The sequence below is a fragment of the Rhipicephalus microplus genome, chromosome 10, assembly GCF_043290135.1.
Source record: "Rhipicephalus microplus isolate Deutch F79 chromosome 10, USDA_Rmic, whole genome shotgun sequence".
Taxonomy (NCBI): Eukaryota; Metazoa; Arthropoda; class Arachnida; order Ixodida; family Ixodidae; genus Rhipicephalus; species Rhipicephalus microplus.
The window spans coordinates 83,093,775-83,115,974 of NC_134709.1; the positions used below are offsets into that span (position 1 = coordinate 83,093,775).

Sequence of the window (22,200 nt, forward strand, 5' to 3'; positions counted from 1 at the left end):
GCTGTCATGTCCCGCAAACAAACAACAAAAAGTGCAGCAAAGAATACGAGGACGCACTACAGCTATATGTGCGAATGTACACATGCGGTCGAGACAAGAGGCACCTCTACGGTGTAATGCACCAAGATATGACCCAGCCTTGCATTAGCCTCTTGATCATTGCATTGACTTATTTACCGCGAATTAAAGAAAAGGCAGCGTTTATAGGTAAAGTGACCGCAGTCAAGAAGCGCCGCGTACGGGCCTAGTGTGGTGACGTCAAGTAGGAGTGCAGGGGCCTTCAGTAGTCTAGGTTGTGTTGACTTGGGCCGCCGCGAAGGGCGCGATTCGTCCACGTATGTGCATGCGATCGCACTTAAAAGCCGCGAATCAGAAGAAAACATATTATGAAAAAATGGCAAATCCCCCGTACAGTGGGAATCGATTATATGCGAAGCACGAATAAGGAAGGTCTATATGTCAGTTTGAAATCAGAACGTTACGTGGCAGAGGTAAGTTATGCCGTATATAACTTTCACGTCACAATTATTATGTTTGGACGATTCATTTATCTTCATCATCTATTCACGCCACCTGATACCAAATTTCGTATATGTGGAGCTAGCGAAACGGCCACGAACGTGCTAGGAGCGTAGCATGTAGTCATGTCTTACATGGCACGAATATAATGATTATTATGTTCGGACGTGTCATTTAACTTCGCCGTCTACTGACGTCAAGCAATATCAATTTTGTGTATTTGAAGCTAGAAAAACGACCGCGAGCGCATCATGAGCGTGGCAAGTGGTCGTGTTGTTACATGAGACGCATCTGATGATTATCATGTTCGCACCAGTCACATACCTTAATCGTCCATTCACGTCCCAAAATACCAAACATGGAATATGTGAAGCTAAGCGAAACGGCGGGGAGAGCATCATGAAGGGCCCATTATACTGCGACCTAACGTGGACGAGCGCACGCTGGGCGCAGCGACGCTACGCAAGCAAAACGCGAACGCTCTATAGCCTGACGCCAGACGCCACCAACGTCTGTCGGCGCAGACTGGTGGCAACCAGTGCGAAATGCGACATGCTGCATTTCGCACCAACCACGTTACCCAGAATGCACCGCGTCTGCCTAGGTTCGAGACGAAGGGACGCCGGGCGTGTTCAAACGCGCATGCGTCAAAGCAACGCGAGTATATACGAGTATATACCAGGCCGATCGGCGCCTGGTGGGGCATCGCCGTCATGACGCGACGAAACGAACGCTGGAGCACACGCACACCGGGTCACGTCTAAGTGTATTGGCGCCTTGAGTGTGACATGTAGTCATGCTCTTACATGACACGCATCTTATAATTATTATCTTTGCACCAGTCACATACCTTCGTCATCCATTCACAGGACGTAATGCCAAATTTGGCATATATGAATCTAGCTAAACGGCCCTGAGTGCATCGTGAGTGCGGCATGTAGTCATGTTGTTACATGACACGCATATTATGATTATCATGTTTGGACATGTCATTTACATATGTTCGTGTCACGTACTACTGAATTTGGTACATGTGAAGCTAACGACACGGCCGTGAGCGCATCATGGGCGTAGCATGTAGCCATGTTGTTACATGACACGCATCACATGATTATCGTGCTTGCACTAGTGACATCCCTTTGTCGTCGATTCACGTCCCGTAATACCAAATTTGGTGTATGGGAAGCTAGCGAAACGGCTGTGACGGCATCATGAGTGTGGCTTGTAGTCATAATGTCACTTGACACGCCTCTCATGATTATAATGTTTGCACCAGTCTAATACCTTCGTTATCCATTCACATCACGTAACGCCGAATTCGGTATATGTGAAGCTACCGAGACGGCTGCGAGCGCATCATGAGCGTGGCGTGTAGTCATGACTCATGACCTACATGACATGCATGTCATTATTTTCACGTTAAAGTCTGTCATTTGTGTTCGCCATGCAATCATGTCATAGCATACCAGTTTTGCAAAATATCAGGTGAACGACACCACCACAAGAGCAGCAAGACCATGACTTGTAAATCATGACATTCATGACATACGTGTCATGAATTTATTGTTACTATTAGTCAAATATGCTCGTCATACAGTCATGTTATGCCATACCAAGTTTGTTGTCGATACCATTATCCAAACAGCCAGGAGAGCTAAAAGTCATAGATAGATAGATAGATAGATAGATAGATAGATAGATAGATAGATAGATAGATAGATAGATAGATAGATAGATAGATAGATAGATAGATAGATAGATAGATAGATAGATAGATAGATAGATAGATAGATAGATAGATAGATAGATAGATAGATAGATAGATAGATAGATAGATAGATAGATAGATAGATAGATAGATAGATAGATAGATAGATAGATAGATAGATAGATAGATAGATAGATAGATAGATTCAAAGTCGCCGAAGTTCGCATTTAAAAGAGGTCAATGATCTAGAGTACCTGGCACTCTACTATGGGAGAGCATAAAACTGTCCCGTGGGTCCCACACTTGGCGGGAGTTCATCTGAAAACTACCCAACTCAAAGTGTATAGAAAAAGGGGTTAACGATTTAGGGTACTAGGTACTCTACTATGTGAGAGCATGAAGCCGTCCCGCAGACGACAATATAACGAGCAATGAGAATGTTTTATACCCTCTATCTGCACGTACCCAGATATGTCAGCTTGTGATAATACAGATCCGCTATTATGTGACTGGTTTTAGATCGAAAACTTGACCACCTTAGTAAGTCTCGTTTCGTATTGTGGCTTCAATGCTCAGCCTATAACACGACATTTTTACAGTAACGACGATCCTTTCATTAATACTATGCCTAGGGAATACGTTCGCTGACAAACAGTACTTGCACATTGAGCGAAAATCAGCTATCGCAATTTTTTTTCACAACATAAGTGAAAGCACACTGGAAAACGATTCCACGCCAAGTGGTTCGTAGAATCGCACCAGTAATGTGGATTCCCCTGAAACGAAACGCTATTTCCAGAGTTTTGTTGAAATGCAGAGAGTGTTTTCCGGAGGTTTCTTTTTCTTTTTGAGAATATTTGGCGTTCATCGGAGTTTGTCTCTAGTAAACGTAGAATGGTCCGAAATACAGTGTTTAATTTTGCCTTATTTTGGTTTGGTTTGGAAAAACTTTATTGACAAGTCCGAAGGCGTGCGCCCTAGCACACGGCGGGCCGCTCCCACGATGGGACAGTAAGGCCGAGCCCTAGCGCCGCATCGTGGGCCCTCTGGACAGCCCAAAGTTGCGATGTTATGTCTGGACTCCGGAGAGCGGAGTCCCACTTTCTGGACGATGCTGTATCGGTGCCACGTACCGAAGGGCACTCCCAGAGCATGTGGTGTAAGGTGGCTAAACCGCCACATTTTGTACACGAGTTGGTTAAATAAACATCAGGATAAAGCTTGTGAAGAAAGGCAGGGTTAGGGTACGTTTCTGTTTGAAGTAATCGCAATGTAAGCGCCTGCGCTCTATTTAGCTTCGCATGTGGAGGTGGAAAGATTCTCCTATCCATAGCGAAATGTTGGGTTATTTCATTATATGTAGTTGGCGGATCCCTGTTTACGAAATCTCCAGTTCGACCCAAAGGTCCTCCATGGCCGCGGACAGCTAACCCTCGCGCCCTGGAGTGGGCCAACTCATTGAGATTTATGATCCCTCCGTCCATGTTTCCCATATGAGCTGGGAACCATGTAATGGTATGGGTTGTAAGCAACTTATCACCGAGTATGTTTTTGGCCTCTTTGCACACAGCTCCAACACTGAAGGCACGAATGGCAGCTCTAGAATCGCTAAATATGTGTTCATTACGCTGATCTAAAAGAGCCAAGGCGATGGCAACCTGCTCAGCTGCATTGGCAGTTCTGGCGCATACCGACGCCGCATTAATTGTAATGCCTTTATGGTTGATTGCCACTACCGTGAATCGGTCTCTCTGGCCATCATATTGCGCCGCGTCTACGAAACAGGCCCCCCCGTCAAGATCCGCAACTTGGCGAAGAAGGGCCCGAGCGCGCGCTCTCCTCCTTCCAACATTACGTTGGGGATGCATGTTCCGCGGGGCAGGCGAGACAATGATGTTTTCCTTCTGATCCCTCGTCAACCCTTGGTACAGAGCCTCAATCTGAGCTGGTGGAATACCCATTTCTGCGAGAATCATCCTCCCCGCTTTTGAGCCAGACAGCCTAATTACCTGTGTTCTTTCTTGTGCTTCCGCAATTTCCTCCAATGTATTATGAATTCCCAACTGCAGGAGACGATTGGTGTGGGTGTAGTTGGGGAGCCCAAGGGCATTCTTTACAGCTCTCCTGATCATTGCATTAAGCTTGTCCCTTTCCATTCTCTTCCAGACATGCATTGCCGCCACATATGCAAAATGACACAGCAGAAAAGCATGTATAAGCCTGACCAAGTTGTCCTCTGATAGTCCTGTCCTTCGGTTAGCCACCCGTCTTATGAGCCTAATAACACTGTCTGTCTTTTTTTCCAACCTTTTAATCGTGATGGTGTTGGTGCCCGTTGCTTCTAGCGTCATACCTAAGATCCGAATGGAAGCGACTTTGGGGATTGATCGTCCACTTTTGGTACGTAAGTGGATGTCATTTTCTAGGGGCGGCACCCAGCCTCGCGGTCGACGGCCCCTCCTGACCGGTTTATAGAGGAGAAGCTCAGACTTTTCCGGAGAGCAAGAAAGGCCTGTGTCTTCCAGAAAACTCTCGGTAGTGTCGATGGCCTCTTGCAGGGCCGCCTCTACAGTGCCATCACTTCCTCCTCTACACCAAATGGTGATATCATCGGCATAAATTGTATGACCAACATCTGAAATTCTAGAAAGCTGCCTCGAGAGACCAGCCATGACGATGTTAAAAAGTAAGGGTGATAGAACAGATCCCTGCGGGGTGCCCCTATTTCCCAGCGCTTGCACATCCGATTCTAGATCTCCAACTTTAAGTATGGCCTTTCGACCACACAGGAAGGATCTGACAAACGCATGAAATGAGGAACCTAGGTTGAGACTTGAGATCGCATCTAAAATAGAATCATGGCGGACATTATCAAACGCTTTTTTTATATCCAAGCCTAGGATCGCCCTGGTGTCTCTGGTATGATTATCTAAAATTTGACACTTAATGATTTTCATAGCATCCTGCGTACAGAGGCCTGGCCTAAAGCCAATAAGGTAGTGAGGGAAGAGATCATTGTGCTCTATGTAGTCCGCGATTCGGTTCTGGACAACGTGTTCCACCACCTTTCCCACGCATGACGTGAGAGAGATGGGGCGCAGATTGTCCAAACTTGGTGCTTTACCGGGCTTGGGAATGAGGATCACCTTGGCCAACTTCCATTGTTCCGGGATGTCACCTCCCTTCCAAATCCTATTAATCTCATCAGTAAGAAATTCAACAGAGTCATCTTCCAAATTCCGAAGCGCTTTGTTGGTGACCCTATCTGGACCCGGCGCCGATCGGCCATTGAGTTCGTGCAGGGCACGTCGCACATCGCTGATGGTGAAGGGTTCATCCAAATGGGCACAAGGTGTTCCCATATACCCCGGATAGGCTTGCATGGAATCAACTGCTAGCGGTAGATACTTCTCAGCAAGCTGCCCCAATAGCTCCGCGCCCGAGGAGGATTTTTGAGCAAGATGAAGTATTCTAGCAAGGACCCCCCTCTGATTAGATTTAGTGCCCGACTCGTCAAGCAAGTGTTTTAAAAGATTCCATTTACCTCTGGTTCGCATTTGTCCATCGACTGAATTACAAATTTCATCCCACTGCTGCCTCGACAAGTTTTTGCAATGTTCTTCAATTTGTGTATTTAACTCTGCTATCTTTTTCCGAAGCCTACGATTAAGTCTCTGACCCTTCCATCTGGCCAATAGCGACTGCTTTGCCTCCAGTAAATGCGCAAGCCGACTGTCCATTTTGTTTGTCTGTACCTCTGTCTCAATGGTTCTGGTAACCGCTCTAACGTCCTGCAGCAGCATCTCTGTCCATTGCCCCAGAGAGTCCGGGATTTCCCCCTGTTCCGCTCGAGCGCTGCGTGACTCCCGAAATTTATCCCAATCCACGTAAGTAAACTTTCTTTTAGATTTTGCCTCCATCTGTAATTTAGTAACTGTAATATAATGATCACTTCCTAAATTCGTCAGAAGATTTTCCCAACCTACCGAGCCAGCATTTTTCACGAAAGCTAGGTCCGGGGTGGAGTCCCTGGTGGTGGATGTGCCGCGCCTAGTAGGAAACATCGGGTCCGTAATTAACGAGAGATCCGCATCTCCCGTCTCCTGCCACAAGCTCCTGCCTTTAGCTGAATCATACGGGTAGTTCCACGCCCGGAAAGGCGAGTTAAAATCCCCCGCCACAACCAGAGGAGAGAGCCCAGCCAATCTGGTTGCCTTAGCTATGATCGTCTTAAAACGCTGCCTATGATCACTAGGGCTACTATATATGTTCAGTATAAAAATGCTGGAAAGGTTGGAAGAACTCGGAATGACCTCAACTAAGGAGAGCTCCGTTTTATTAGGTCTTACCCCTAGATCATGTGTCACAAAGGTGAACTTGTTGCTGACTAACGTGGCAATCCCTCTGCCTTCCCCTTTAACTGCATGTGCCTTGTACCCCGGGAGGGTTACACTATCAGACAGCGTCTCCTGCAGTAGGATCACTTGCGGCTTCTCGCTGTGAGAGCGGACAAATTGCTGCAGGGTGCCCCTTTTGCTAAGGATCCCCCTGCAGTTCCATTGCCATATACGAAATTCAGCGTGCGAGGCCATCTTGATCATTGGAGGTGCTCCCTGACCCTGCCGTCAGGTTCTGTACAGAAGCAACTGTACTATTCGAACTGGGGATACTCATGGGAATGGGCGCCGATAAAGGCGTTCCCTCTGGAAAGAAATCCGGGTGAATCCGAGCTGCTCCCCTGATATTGGGGCTCTGCACCATAAGGCCGGCGTTCTGTAATTGATTCTCCACACATTGAATTCTGGCATGTTGAATATCTATTTTCTGATCCATAACTGTGAGACGTTGATCGACCGCCGAGAAACGCTCATTAAGTTTGTGAATCTCAAGGCAAATTGAATTTAGAGTCTCCTTAATTTCAGATTTAGCTCTAGCCTGCACATTCTCGGCTGAAGTCGCAGCCTTACGCTTGGCTGGGTTACCCGAGGGGCCCGCTTCCACGACCATGGGAACCTCCATGGGTTGAGGAGAGGGAGAACCTACACACGGAGAAGCAGATGCCAGAGTAGCTTGAGATGTACTGACACGTCTAAGCTCAGCCATTTCGGCTCTCAGCGACTCAATAATGCTGCGCATTTCGGCATTCTCCTTCCTAAGCTGATTTAGCTCCGCTAGACCATGCTCTGGCGCAGTGCCTCCCGTTACCTTTTCACCTCTTCCGCTGCGCACCCGGTCAGCCCAGGAGCCACCCTGCATCTCCGGTTGGGGTGGGCTTTGGAAACGGACTGTGCCATGCGGGTCCCTGGACTGGCTCCTCGAGTGCGATGGGCCTCTGGATTGGGACCGACGACGATCTCTGGACCGGGACTTGGCTCGGCCTTTAGACGAAGTTCCCTTTCGCTGGCCTTGGGAGCGACTTCTGGACCGAGATCTGGATCTGGACCGACTGCTTGCCTGTTGCGATGAGTCACGGCTGTCCACCCCAGTTGCAGCAGAACGACTGTTTGAGCTGGAGTTGCGGTGTGCAGGCTGGCTCACACCCTCGTCGGCGTTAGCAGGTACCGTTTGCTGACTACGACGCTCTGATTCCGCACGGCGCTCTCTTCGCCGCCTTCGCACAATAAATGGAAGCTGAAACCTTTGCTGGCAACTTTTATCCGTCGTGGCGTGTGGGCCGCCACAGAATCCACAGGTCGGGGAACATTGATGGTTCTCATCAGGGTTGTTGATTCCGCACCTCTTGCACACAGCTTCGTCCGGTGTCGGACAGACGTCCGCCCTGTGCCCGAGTCTGCCACAGGCATAGCAGCAGTCATGCTGCCGATGGTAAAGCGAGCATCTGACCAGCGCTGTGCCGAAATAAATGAAGTTGGGAACTTTGTAGCCATCGAAGACAATAACCACCGTCTCAGTGTTCTTAATACGTCTGACTCCCAGAGCCGTGGGGTTTCTTTCAGTAAGGATGCTCCTCTCCAGCTCCGTCTGGCTCTCCGATGCGTCAATCTTACGGATGACCCCCTTGCAGGTCTCATGCGGGGCAGCCTCGTAAGTGTTGATGTCATACTTCTTCATTCCCAATGTAAGGCAGCTCATCCTGAGGTAAGAGTCAGCGTTCGCACGGGACGCCGTGCTAATAACTATGATATTTTGCGTTGCATTCGGGCAGACAATGTCCTGACTAATGAGCGTGGGTACAATTCCAGCCGCCTCTGCGATTGCCCGGCCAAGTCTAGCTGAGCCCGCCTTCTCAACATCCAAGCCACCCCTTGGACGGACGATAATCTTCCAGTGCTCGCTAGGCAGTCGAGGCATTCTCGATGATTTGATAACTTGATTCTTCAAGTGTAGAGCTTTTCTTGTAGCACTGAAATTGCCCCTGGCATTCTCGCCGCATGCCGTGGCACGCTCTGTAGCACTGGCGTTCGTGCGCCTCGAGCTTTTCTTCACCGCGGCGGAACGCCAGCCGTGTTCCTCTCCGAACTCTTCCGGAGGGAGTTCATCACCGTCCATAATAACAGCAGCACCGTCCAGCATATTGGCTCAGCAGGTGGAACGAAGGGCGCGTCCATGGAAGGGCGCGTCCTGCCCGGCAGACGCCAACTCGGCGTTTGGTAAGCACGCGAGGCGTAGTCGGTGGCGTAAAAGTCCGAAAAATGCTCAAAAATGAACCTACCGGTGAAAGTCCGCTACCGACGTGAACCTTGGCAGCTTATGAGTTGACTCGTAGCAAGATCTTGAGGCACAGCACACGAAAAACCACAAAAATCATTTGCTGAAGCGGGAGCCCAAAGACCCCGGACTGCTCCGTTCTGCGCCACCTGGCGTTCCCCCATTTTGCCTTATAACCTGTTGCAATATGTTCCTATTAGTTTTATTTCGAATGATGAACATTGTTGATGGTAGTCCTTTTTTTATCCGTGAAATTGTTTCTCACTTATTGTTCACTAACCCTGTTAATGAGGTTGTTACAATGCACTGCTGTAAAGTCGCCAAAATTCTTTTTTTTTTCGGGGGGGGGGGGGGAGTAAGTTATGGAGATAATCTAGCTGCTTCTCAGATTTTGTCCCCAGTTTCGCTCATCTTCGTGAGGAAAAAAATATATATTTTTCTTCATGAAAAATATAAATTTTTTGCAATATAAATCCATGTTTTGCTGTTGCTATTTTCGATACTCTGAATCGTTCGATGAAGTCATGTGAAAACATTAGGTGTATTTTAGATGTCTCGAAGGTTTGAACGCGCAATGGCATATATACACACAAGCAGAAATACTTGAATACAAAACAGCTATGGTTTGTTCCTATTAAAACCTCAAAGCATGTTATCGAAGGAAGCATACTTCACGAGGTTTCTGCCGCTGATGGAGGTGAGCTCATTTCGCATGAATATTATTAGCATTGAAAGTTGCAAACGCCTTTTTAAAATCGGAGCTAATCTAATAGGATCAACGCGAATTGTCCGAAATTTCTAACGACCAGTGTTTATCGATACACGGAGCCCTATTTATACGAAACGCTACACATACACAAAAAGAAACAAAAAAGGAGATGGCGTAGTCAGTCGAATGGCCACAGGCTTTCACCGAACACACTTTTAGAATTTACATTGTGTCCTTCAGTTTCTTTCTCCAGAGTCCGCTCCACAAGCCCAACACCATTCGCTTCAACTCTCTACGTTCGCACGTCTCCAGGACGCAGGAACGAAGACGAAGTCGGGAGGCTGATAGACGTCGAGTCAGCAGGTTGCAAACGATGAAACATGAGTGGCCAGCGTGCAAAATTACACGCACTTGGTCATCACTCTCAGTGAAGGTGAGGCGCCATTATCACTTTTGCGCGATTCTAATGCGACGAAAAACCAATCAAGTGATGTAGTCAAGAGATCTGGGTGTTTTATAGCTTCGCTGTTTTACCACCTTCATAGAATGGACTGGAACGAAAATTATTTTGCTCTCTTCTAGACCAGCCACTGACTACAGGACAGTACGCGAGGCGATGTTACCGCATGCCCCCTTCGGGAAACGGAGACGCCCTGCTCGATTAACACTTGCTGCGGCAGCGTTCAACCCAGCACTTACGTGGTTTTGCTTTCGCGTAAAACATACGAATGCGTTGGGACGTTTTATCCATTTGTATTTTATATGTAACATGACGCCGACAGCGATGGCAAATGCCCACCGAGGGTGACCGCGTAGGAGTGTCATCACAACATTCTAGCTAATGTCACCAAACACCAACTTTTAAGCGGGAACGTTTCTTAAACGGGGTTTTAGACAAATTAAAAGCTACCGATATATTTATAGATCCCTGCTCGTTACCAACAACAGGGTCACACTTATCCGTGTCGCCGACCAGCCGTATGGAGTTCTTCGGCGATGGCGTGATTTACATTAAGGTAATAATCTTAAACGTGGTAGCAATAAAGAACCTGTTTCGCCGAAGCTCCAGAATCGGCATCAGAGGTGTTAGCAGCATCATTGGTTGTGAGTGAAAAATCACCTTCTGCGTGACCGAAAAACTGAGAAAGACGCAGGTAAAATAAACAATGGAAAATTGGAGGTCTGATAAAGAATTGAACCCGGGTCGTCCGCATGGACACAGAAGTTCTACCCCAAAGACACGTGCCTGCTTGAAAAGAAAGCGCAAATAACTTCCTGTAATTATAAATGCAGTGGCAGTAACTTTCGGGCTTTACTAACGCATGCCTCCTGTGTATGTTGCGCAATAGAACATGAAATATCGCAGTAATAATGCATTCTACAAGCACACATTACCATCGGGTCTCTGAACATGCGATTATAAAGACTTCATGGCATTCCGTTAAGGCCGCGTAGTGGTTGCATAGCAACTTTGAAAATACTTCAGAATCAATAATTGCTCGTGCATAGTTTAAAGCATGCTACACATTGCACAGATTGCAATCGTATGCGAAACCTTTCACTGACAAAAGTCCCTCTGAACTTCATCAATTACGCTGTAGTAGTCCACAATTTAAACTTCTCGAGTAACATCACACAATAAAAAAATATGCAATAAGTGGTTGACGTATGCACTACGGACAGGATATTGCTGTTGCGTTCTACTTTTAAAGGCGAAACTTAAGAATTCCCCAACATTTGTTTGGATCCAGCATCGACTTTATATATAACCCCCCCCCCTCTCTCTCTTTTTTTTTCTTCTTACAGAGAGCACTCGTGTACATGGTTGGCACGAAAGCCCCGTGTCACGGCAGAAACAATGAACCAATCTCTCACGTACTCAGAAGCAAAGGACAGGCCGAATTCAGTGCTCCTGTGCTGCCCGGCACGCTGTACGAAGTCGTCGACGTCGGGACCGAGTGGCTCGGTGAAAGCGTTCGCGTTTCCCTTGTACAGCGAGTCGTAGAAGAGGTAGTCGCACACGCCGTCACTCGGAAGCGCCGTCGACTTTCGGTACGCGGTGCTCACCGTGCACACCAGCGGGAAAGTCAGCTTCGCTGGCAGGACTGAAATTTCAACAACGGGTTTGCTCAGGCCGAACCATTCGTGCAACAGTTCCACTTCGTTACAACGAAGTACCGTTTGACATCGAAAACAAAATGGCTTCACTATGTATACGATATACGGGAGTTAAGTAACGTCAAAAAACGCATTCACACAACAACGAAGAAAAGGACATGACTTACCAACAAATGCCCGCTATGCGGAGAACACCCAACACATTATCACGTGACATGGGCCTGCCAACACTGACAGGCAGCGCCAAGAAACTACACACCAACGCCAGAGCAATGAGACGCTGCGCTGTCCAGCTCGAAGCCCGAAGACCAACTCAAGCTGATCGACGGAGCACGCAAGATGGCAAAGGCCACAGGGGCCCTGGAATGAGGGCTCCACCTTCGCCGGAAGAATTTATTTAAAATAAAGTTTTGCATTCCATTTCATTCTTGTTGGAGAGTACTGGCTTGTGACATATGATTCTCGTTAAATGGGCCCTGCTATAATACGCAAAATAACCATACAATGACTTCATTAAAGGAATTTGTTGCCAACCAAATCTGCTACTGAAAAAAAAAGATTTTCCTCGAAGTATTGACGTGGATTTGTTTCCCGTTTTTAGCGCTTTATCTCTTCTTCCGTACGCACGCGTGCACTGAAACGTACGCGAAAAACGGGGGAGGGGAGATGACAAGGAGCCTATTCGCTTATCACGGGTCATGGGCTTGAGGACTTTGGTTTCTTTCTTTTCTTTCTTTTTTTTTCAAACGCGGGCATGTCGTGTCATTCACGGTGACTGTGTAGCTTGCGATGTTCAAATCAACCAATGGCCACGGACTTTCGGTTTATGACGTGGTCACCCACGTTGATGGCGACATTGGTCGACAGAACAGCGAGCAATTGCAAGCAGGCTTTGATAATTCCTTATGTTTGGCTAAGGTGTTCCCATTAGCATCGGTATTAATCGGCAACGTTTCCTGACCGTGCTGAAAAAGAGTTGCAGCACCCTTTTGAAGAGGCACGACAACTTTCTTTTGGCTAACATGACTCGTCAAAGAGAGTATAATTATCTGCGAAAAGTTCACTAATCTGTTCGCTATAGCTTTCACTAGACTAATCGCTACCATATACCTTGAAAAAGCCCAGTCTAAATAGTATTTGACGTGCTGTATAGGCGGAGAAAGAATTGTGCTTCTATTACTGATTTGCTCGGCTGATGAGCGAATGGCAGTCTTGAGTTTTCGCAGGAAGATTACATAATGACGTAATGATCAGGGCCCCTCATTTCCTAGTAACGCACAAATATAAAAAACAGCCCTCCAGTTGACAATCGGATATTTTTGTTTCTGCAAGTTTTCAAATTGCAAGTTGTTTACGAGTAAGCAATCTTAATTTTTTTCATTTCTTAATATATAATGTACAGTTATTATTACAGATCATGTACAACCAACTAGTACAAAGTAGCTATCTCTCGTAAGTACCTACTATATTTTTATTGCACAAAAACGTTGTCACTTACACCTTGTGGTAGTGACCAGAGGCGTGGTTGGTCCCGTTGAGGCCGGTCTTTGGGTTGTAGTTGTGGTCGTCGTGGTTGTGGTAGCTGTGCTGCTAGTTGTGGTGGTAGTTGTCGTAGTTATCGTGGTGGTCGTGGTAGTGCTAGTTGTGGTAGTTGTACTGGTGGTCGTGGTAGTCATGGTTGGGGTAGTAGTGGTCGTGGTAGTTGTAGTGCTAGTTGTCGTACTTGTAGTGGTGGTCGTGGTAGTTGTGGTTGTGGTAGTTGTAGTGCTAGTTGTGGTAGTTGTAGTGGCGGTTATGGTAGTTGTAGTAGTGGTACTGGAGGTCGTGGTAGTAGTAGTGGTAGTTGTTGTAGTGGTCGTGGTTGTAGTGGTAGTTGTTGTAATGATCGTGGTGGGTGTTAGTGTTGGTCTCCTCGAGGATTCCGTCGTCCCTACGTGCATCAAACATCCCATTTTTAATGTGCAAGTAACAGTAAACAACTTGCAAGCAACAACAAACTACTACTAAGGACTCTCCACGTGCGAATAATATACAACAACTAAAAACTGGGCCACTTCTCTACAACCGAACCTTCTGACGCAATAAGTACCGACTGTAATCCTGTTTCATGACAACTTGCTGCCGCCCTCTTCGACAAAAAAAACTCATGTGCTGCGAAAAACTGCATCACGACTAATCACACCTGTGACAGGTTCTCTAAGCTTATCTCGATTTCTTCTAATAATTTTGTCGCGTCAATGAATAAAACTCGGACATCTACTGCTTCAAGCTGCAGTAATGGTGATTCTGGTGCTATATAAATCACCAATTATGCATCAAAAGTATGTTTCACATAGTGCATTTTTTTTCATATGAAACTATCATGACCTACTATTTGAACAACCTTTTGTGTTTTTTCTTTCTTTTTTGAAACTCAAGTTCGAATTTGATTTAATGAAATAAAATACATTATCAACATGCAATTGTACATTTCGAAGACCCGCAATAGCAACTGTCAGGGAAGCTTCCCAAGACAACGTAAACGTGGATTACCAGAACTTTGGTCAGCGGGAAATAATATATATTACACAATGTTTCAGTAATGGAGGGAAAGAGGAAGAAACACGAACAAATTGATAAAGAAAGTCACCATGCTAGTGACAAATATAAATAGCAGGATTGATAATACGACGCTAAGCTTTCCGTAATTTCTTTTAGCTTCTGGAAGTAGATGCCATTGTCTTGAATATATCGCGTATTTTTAATGATGAAGCTAGAGTGAGAGTTAATTTCAACAGATTGAACTAAGTGTAAGACAAATCATAAGTACTAACACCTTCTGACTGATCAGCGAAACAAAGATAGAACGTTTAGAGAATTGAATATAGGAGCAGAGGGAGATAGATGCATGTGATTGGAATGCTACTAATCACAATACTTGCTTTTGTAAAACGTCTAGGCGATGAAGATGTGTGGCATACGTATTACCCCAAGATTATATAGGCAGTATGAAAAGTGACAGCGTACGCACTCATATATTTATATAGTCTGGAAAATGTTTTGACGAAAAAAAACAGCATTTTTATGTGCTGAATACAAGATGAAATTTCTTGAACAAGTGATTAAGTACGGCACTGCAACTTTAGGTTCTCGTTTTCACTTCATTATAGATATCCCAAAAAATAATTCATTCACGATTAGGATCCTGCCACATGGGAATTCTAAGCGTGGCTGTTTGGGCGTTTTGTATTTGTGATAAGTTGAGGAAAGTGCTCTTGCTTTGGTGGCGTTTAGCATCTGCTCGGGCGGCTTGCTTCGTCTAGTCTTCGTACTTTACGTTCGTTCTGGCTTCTCGCGGCTTGGAGCTGCTTCGTCACGAAACAACGATTGGCAAATGTTCGTCAGTTAGGCTTCACCGCCTTATTCTTTTAGGCTTACCACTTCAAATCGGGTCACTAAGTGAAAAATGGTTCGCTCTTTCTTTCGAAACAAGACCAAAACGTAGCAATAAACGAAGCCACAGGTGTGTCCGCTGCCCGCAAACACGAAAAATATGCAAATAGATGTCGTACTCATAATTCGGATGGTCACTGAACAATCGCAGCGCCAGTGTCCCCTCTAGTAATTTTTTTTAGAAAACTTTATAGTTTTAAAGTTGGTAGGACTTCTTTCAAAGTGGCACAAGGGTGAATCCCTCTGCCGGGGATTCGAAAGTGCTGCGTTTAAGTTGTTAGTGATAAGAGGTTTTTCGTCTTCTTTTTTATACGTTTTTTTAATTTCTTACAACGTTTTCTACATCTCGTTCCACACTGTTGCGAACGACGGACCGATCCCGCCGAAGCCACCACTGTTGCGAAAGACGGCGACGCCGACGCGGTCCCGGAGGCGCCACTGCTTTCGACCCCGCCGGGAAGGTCACCAGCCGTTTGGTAGCGTATGTTTCTCAGCTCGCGACTGCTTCTGCGCAGAGCTGAGGAGACGAGCGGACGAGACGACGGTGAGTTAAACAAGGTTTATGTACAGCATATATACAGAGGCGTTACAATTTCGGCACTGGGGCCGGCAGAGACTCGAAGAGCCGAGCTCCTCTCTCTAATACATAGGTCAGCCTTTCGCCTAAAACCGCTGATCGCGACACGCCGCAGGGCTTCTTTTATTTACACCGGGCCCAACTAAAATGTCCAATCAGAAGCGCCGCTGGTCTTCAGAGCAGGCTCCTCCAATGGGGTTCGCCGCGCGATGCGTCAGGCCACCAGACATGAGGACGCCGGCTCGCTGTCACGTGCGACGCTGACTCAATGCACGTGGGCCACAGATGCGCCGCGCGTGTTCACGCCGTGGAGTTGTTCGCGCCCGGCGGGCTGCGGGCTGGCCTTGACCCAGATTGCCTGTTTCAGAGGCACGGACGTTTGACGAGGACTCGCTGGCATAACAGCACCCCCGCCGCCAGACAATGCACCGGAAAGACGAGCTGCTTCCACGGGGCTCGGATGTCAGGTGCGCTCGTTCGCCAGGTCCCTCCAGGTTCGCCTCCAGGGCCATGGGGAGAATACAGCTCCAGACTGTTCCGGGAACACATCCCATCATTGACGACGGATCCCCGCTCCACTGGCTTGTCGCCACAACTTGCTGGCCCACTTCGCTCGTCTCTTCTGACCATTTTCGGTTTCAGCACTTGTCGATGGTTCTGCAACTTGCTAAGAACGGTTCGACAACAGACAACACACGACACAAGCAAGTGCCCTCGGTCACCCGACAGAACACCAGACAAAGTATAGTACAACATATACCTATCTACGTGTCTATCGGAATTTTGTTCCCTCTACATCAAGAGGCACATGTGGGACAAAAGACCCTTAAAATGACAACTCAATTTTTTTTGTTTCCACGTACAACAACGTAACGAATTAGAATACCACAAAGTTGGCCCCTTGAGATCACTCTGAACGAGAGCGCTCAGCCCAGGTCGTGATGAGGTCAAAATTTTGCCCCGAATCGCCAGCGAGAAACCGAAAGGTTGAGAAGTTACTAGCTGGAACGCACTGCTCAATGCACCTGCATTAGCGTTTACCCTTTTTTTTTCTTTAGCGAACGTCAAAGTTGCGCTGTGGAGCAACATGCTCCACTTCAGTAACCGGCCACTTTTAGGCGACGATACCTATGCGGCACCAAGAGCGGCTCACACTTTCGACGTTGCACAGGGGAACAACGATACGGCTTGCTACGGATTGACTTCTCACCGCTTAGCTCGATATCGTGTTCGATCACCCTCATGTTTCCGGGGCAGTCCGAAAACACGTCTTCAAACTCGGAACCAATCTTTCTCAGGTCCTCTTTCTCAGGTCCTCCTTCACTTAAGCTAGGCTCTAGGTTTATCTGCTCCCGGATTACTTTCGATCCCCCTTCGATTACCTCACTAGAACTCAAACTTTCTGCTTCCTCTTCCTCTGAAGCATTCAACAACAGATTTACGATCGCTTGATGTTGAACGTATGGTTTCATCAAGTTGTAAATTTTGTCCGGCCGCCTTCCTAATTTCACTTCATAATTTGTATCGCAAGGCTTCGATAATACTTTGGCGGGCCCTTCCCAATCAACCTCAAGCTTGTTCCTTTTGGGTGGCTGCAGCCGCATTACCTGATTATCAACTTCAAAAGCGCGCTTCTTCCCCGATTTCTCGTAGTGCTCCTTCGACAGCACTTTTGCCGCGTTTTTCTGGCTTTCCACGAGCGCTTCAATTTGGCTTTCCACTAGCGCTTCAATCGAGAGACCCTCACTCCGCCCTCGAATGAGCGTCTCTCGACCAACTCTCGGCAGCTCGCTCCAACTTTCCGCTACAGGCGAGAGCGTTGCATCCCTCTCGCTCTGACTCAAAGGCGCCACGTCGTCTCCCCCAGCGCATACCGCGCCGGCCGCTCCCGCGACGGGCCGCTCGCGTGACTGCTCACATGACTCATGCGGAAAATTTCCTTTCTGGGGTTCCGTCGACCCGCCGACAAGGTCACTTGAGAGTTCACCGCATGGAACCAAGTCAAGCTTCCGCGAAAGCTTTCGCGCTTGCGATCGCGTGGGAGCCATGCACGCTAAGTTGGGGAAGAACGATTTGCCCTGCTCTTTGAGAAGCTGCTCCGAGTTGTTGGAGAAAAGATAAGAAAAACGACCATTCAGCGCAGCAGACACAGCCGCTTCGGTGCAAAGCTTACCGAACGGGCCTTCAATGACAACGGTGGCGATTGGTAAGCGAACACTCTGCTCCTCGGCGACCTGCCTGATCCACGCGCATTCTCCTGTGAAGTCATCCGGAGACACCAATGAAGGATGGACAACGTCCATGGTTGCCGCTGAGTCTCTAAGTGCTCGGCACGTTTTCTCATTGACCCTAATTTCTTGGAGATACGGCTCCAGCAACCGCATGTTTTTTTCTGATTCTCGGATCGTTGCGAAGGCAAACTTTTCCTGACAGTTTCTCGCGATGTGCCCTTCCTTTTTACAGTTGTAGCAGATTAGCGGCTTCCGTTTGTTTTCCGATTCAAATGCCTGTGTGGTAGAAACCTCACTCGATTTCTCCGCTTCTGCCTGCCCTTCCCCTACACTGTCCTTAGTAAGAGATGGGTCCTTTTTGAAATTACGGTGCGGAACGGGTTTCCGTTGATCAGGTTTCCTTGAAAAGCCCTCTTTTCTCTCATCTTTTTCAACGCGCACTGCCCTGCTATGCAACTTTCGGCGAGTATAATACTCCTCAGCTAACTCTGCTGCCTTGTTTAGCTGTACTTCACCAAGTTTGTCCTGCAGCCAAAGTTTGACATCCTCCTCGATGCAGCGGTAGAATTGCTCCAATGCAACGCATTCCACCACTTTATCGCGGTCGTCATAAACACCTTCGCCCTTGAGCCATTCGATCAAATCGGCTTTAAGACGAAACGCGAAGTCAACGTGTGACTCATTCCCCTTTTTAGCATACCGGAACCTTTGCCTGAAAGCCTCGGGTGACAACTTATAACGTCTCAAGAGCACTTCCTTAACCTCGTCATAGCTCTCAAACGCTTCCCTCGACAAGCAAGTTATCGCGTCGGACACTTCGCCGGGAAGAAGAGCTAGCAGGTTCCGCGCCCAAAGAGACTGCTCCAAAGCATTTCGCTCACAGACGTGTTCAAACTTGACGAGATACTTCGCCATGTCCTCGCCTACTACGAACGGTGGCAGTTGGTCCCGAATTCTGAAACCGCTGACCTGAATCGTCGGAGAAGCTACGCTAGGCGCCTGCGAACACTGTAGGATTGCCAATTCTAGTCGTTTCAACTCTAGGCGCTCTTGTCTCTCGGCCTCCTCGCGCTCGCGAGCTTCTCGCCTTTCTTCACGTTCGCGAGCTTCGCGCCTTTCTTCACGTTCGCGAGCTTCGCGCCTTTCTTCACGTTCGCGAGCTTCGCGCCTTTCAGCCTCCTCACGTTCGCGAGCTTCTACTTCTCGCCTTTCAGCCTCCTCACGGCGTGCTTTAATATCCACCCAGGCCTCATCGACTTCCTCAGCCGACACTCCCTCATCCTTCATGATCTCAAGGATCGCTTGCTTTCGTTTCGCACGGCCCAAAGTAATGCCGAGTTCCTCACAAATTTCGATGAGTTCCTTCACTTTAAGGTTCTCCATCGTTCACACTAGCCTCTTGCTGTTTGCCCCTGTTAACAATTTACTTGCCGTACCCACTATAAGTCAACTAGCAAGACGCGCAAGCAACTTTTCACTCTCCCGTGTTTACCCCCTCCGCATTAACTTTGGTTTCAAAGCACTTCGACTTTGCTTGAAACGATCAAAGCTCACTCTAATGCTTCACACAGCCCTTCTCTAAACTACTACAACCTGAGCTAGAGTAGTCTGGTGAACTGAGGGGAAAACATCAGGCACTCACCGCATCGATGTCGCTGACGCCGGCCGATCCCGCAGCTGCCAACCACTGTTGCGAACGACGGACCGATCCCGCCGAAGCCACCACTGTTGCGAAAGACGGCGACGCCGACGCGGTCCCGGAGGCGCCACTGCTTTCGACCCCGCCGGGAAGGTCACCAGCCGTTTGGTAGCGTATGTTTCTCAGCTCGCGACTGCTTCTGCGCAGAGCTGAGGAGAAGAGCGGACGAGACGACGGTGAGTTAAACAAGGTTTATGTACAGCATATATACAGAGGCGTTACAATTTCGGCACTGGGGCCGGCAGAGACTCGAAGAGCCGAGCTCCTCTCTCTAATACATAGGTCAGCCTTTCGCCTAAAACCGCTGATCGCGACACGCCGCAGGGCTTCTTTTATTTACACCGGGCCCAACTAAAATGTCCAATCAGAAGCGCCGCTGGTCTTCAGAGCAGGCTCCTCCAATGGGGTTCGCCGCGCGATGCGTCAGGCCACCAGACATGAGGACGCCGGCTCGCTGTCACGTGCGACGCTGACTCAATGCACGTGGGCCACAGATGCGCCGCGCGTGTTCACGCCGTGGAGTTGTTCGCGCCCGGCGGGCTGCGGGCTGGCCTTGACCCAGATTGCCTGTTTCAGAGGCACGGACGTTTGACGAGGACTCGCTGGCATAACAACACTCATACTTATGCGCGACCAGGTCAGCACAATGACTCTGACGCTGAAGACCCGCTTTTTACTCCGTTATTCTCCGGCATCCTAAAGCACATCGCCCCGACGCTCCGTCATGCCTAATCACCGACTCGAGGACTCGGCGCTTACGGCAAGGCCCCTCGGACACGTCTCCCAGCTAAGCTACACCACGCATCGCGAAACTACAACCTATCAACCACAGCCCGAGATTGTGCAAGTGGTGCGGTTAAAATCACTTTTGGGACGTTAAACCCCACATATCAATCAAAGCGGTTAAAATCACGCCACCCATAGTGACATTCACGTCTTGCGGGACACTGGCTTTTGCTCATGTTTACCGTAAACGCTTCGTTTAGCATCGAGCGTATGCTTTATCGAGAGGAGGGGCAATGCCACACGCATAATCTGCCAGCGAGAAAGACGCAGACGAAGGCGCGGTAGCCCTCGCACCAGTGCATTCGCTTTGGCTGTGCTATGCCGACACCTTTAGGGACTTTGGCCTTGTAACGCCGCCTTATAAACGAAGCGTTGGTCTTGAGCGTGACAATACGATGCACCATATAAATTGTAAGTTTTGGTAATAATAATAATAATAATAATAATAATTATTATTATTATTATTATTATTATTATTATTATTATTATTATTATTATTATTATTATTATTATTATTATTATTATTAATATTATTATTATTATTATTATTATTATTATTATTATTATTTATGCGATGACACATGACACGACGTAAAACGCACCGGAAGTGGTGAAGATTACCAGCGCCAGGAAGCAGAGAAGTAGAAGTATGAGCAGCAGGCACAGGGAACACAACAAACACGTCTGCTTTCGGGACTGTTCTTGGCTGAAAACAAAAACAAACGAGCATATTTCAACCCATTTCTAACGATGCAGCGCCAAACAGCAACTTTCAAATATTGACACAGAAAGAAAGACAGCTACGCGAAGAGATGTTTGAAGCGTTTTTTGTTTTTGTGTTTTTTTCACCATAGGACAAGATTCGTTCTGCAACAGAACGCTCAAATCGGACTGCCAAAATCATGAGCGAGCTGCCATCTTTGATTTGTGGGGTTTAACGTCCCAAAACGACTATTTGATTATGAGAGACGCCGTAGTGGAGGGCTCCGGAAATTTTGACCACCTGAGGTTCTTTAACGTGCACCCGAATCTGAGCACACGGGCCTACAACATTTCCGCCTCCATCGGAAATGCAGCCGCGGCAGCCGGGAATTGAACCCGCGACCTGCGGGTCAGCAGCCGAGTGCCTTAGCTACTAGACCACCGCGGCGGGGCGAGCTGCCATCTTTTGTTTCTTTTGGACAAAATACTTTTCGGCAATTCTGAGAAGCTTCTCGGCATTATAATGGGGCCACGAATCGTTTACTCAACAACTTGAGGTTGCCACCAGCGGAAAACAGGCACGCAGGGTCTATTATACCTCTAAATATATATCAAAAGAGGGCTGTAAAAGAAACAACAAATGACTTGGTTTAAATTTATAAATTCTACTGTCAAAACTCTTACAATGTTGGTTTCACCTCCATGTGCTTATGCATTAGAAAATCAGTCATAGTTTCATTTTAAAATTTCGTGCCGAATTTGTAGTACGTGACGTCACGGACTTCGAATTGCGTGTTTCGTCATCAGAGATTGATGTACTTCATTTTTACTGGCTAGGAACTTCGTAGGGTCAAATAGATATACCTTCAAAACATATGACGTCACGAAGTCTAGTGGGGTGATTTCAAGGTGGCGAGGCCACCACCGTTTTCTTTTCGTGCGTTTTCTTCTTAACCAAGCGTGTTCTTGCGAGTTTGGTGAATTTGGATTTAGAAGCGTAATTTACTCATATGGAAAACACCTTTTTTTTCGCTTTAGTGCCCCTTTAAT

At 47.5% G+C, this 22,200-nt stretch overlaps 2 protein-coding genes across 2 annotated transcripts; both read right to left on the reverse strand.

The window, feature by feature from the left end:
- Positions 1-11,405: 11,405 nt before the first annotated feature.
- On the reverse strand, positions 11,406-13,635 carry LOC142774308 (uncharacterized). The gene is made up of 2 exons (XM_075874704.1): positions 13,222-13,635; positions 11,406-11,710 (listed from the first exon to the last, which is right to left on the reverse strand). The coding sequence occupies exons 1-2, from the start codon at positions 13,397-13,399 to the stop codon at positions 11,406-11,408; spliced, it is 483 nt and encodes a 160-aa protein (XP_075730819.1). The 5' UTR covers positions 13,400-13,635.
- A 2,064-nt stretch (positions 13,636-15,699) lies between these two features.
- Positions 15,700-20,269, reverse strand: LOC142774775 (uncharacterized). Its single transcript, XM_075875810.1, has 2 exons — positions 19,132-20,269; positions 15,700-19,050 (listed from the first exon to the last, which is right to left on the reverse strand). The coding sequence occupies exons 1-2, from the start codon at positions 19,344-19,346 to the stop codon at positions 16,830-16,832; spliced, it is 2,436 nt and encodes an 811-aa protein (XP_075731925.1). The 5' UTR covers positions 19,347-20,269; the 3' UTR covers positions 15,700-16,829.
- Between the last annotated feature and the right edge of the window lie 1,931 nt (positions 20,270-22,200).

Bases quoted from the DNA above. Each gene is read 5' to 3' on its own strand.
- LOC142774308 (XM_075874704.1), bottom strand. From the start codon at position 13,399: ATGACTACCACGACCACCAGTACAACTACCACAACTAGCACTACCACG. The intron at 11,711-13,221 runs GTAAGTGACAAC...TTGAAATTTCAG, and splicing joins TCTGGTCACTACCACAAGGT to TCCTGCCAGCGAAGCTGACT.
- LOC142774775 (XM_075875810.1), bottom strand. From the start codon at position 19,346: ATGGAGAACCTTAAAGTGAAGGAACTCATCGAAATTTGTGAGGAACTC. The intron at 19,051-19,131 runs GCGCGAAGCTCG...ACGTGAAGAAAG, and splicing joins GAACGTGAGGAGGCTGAAAG to GCGAGAAGCTCGCGAGCGCG.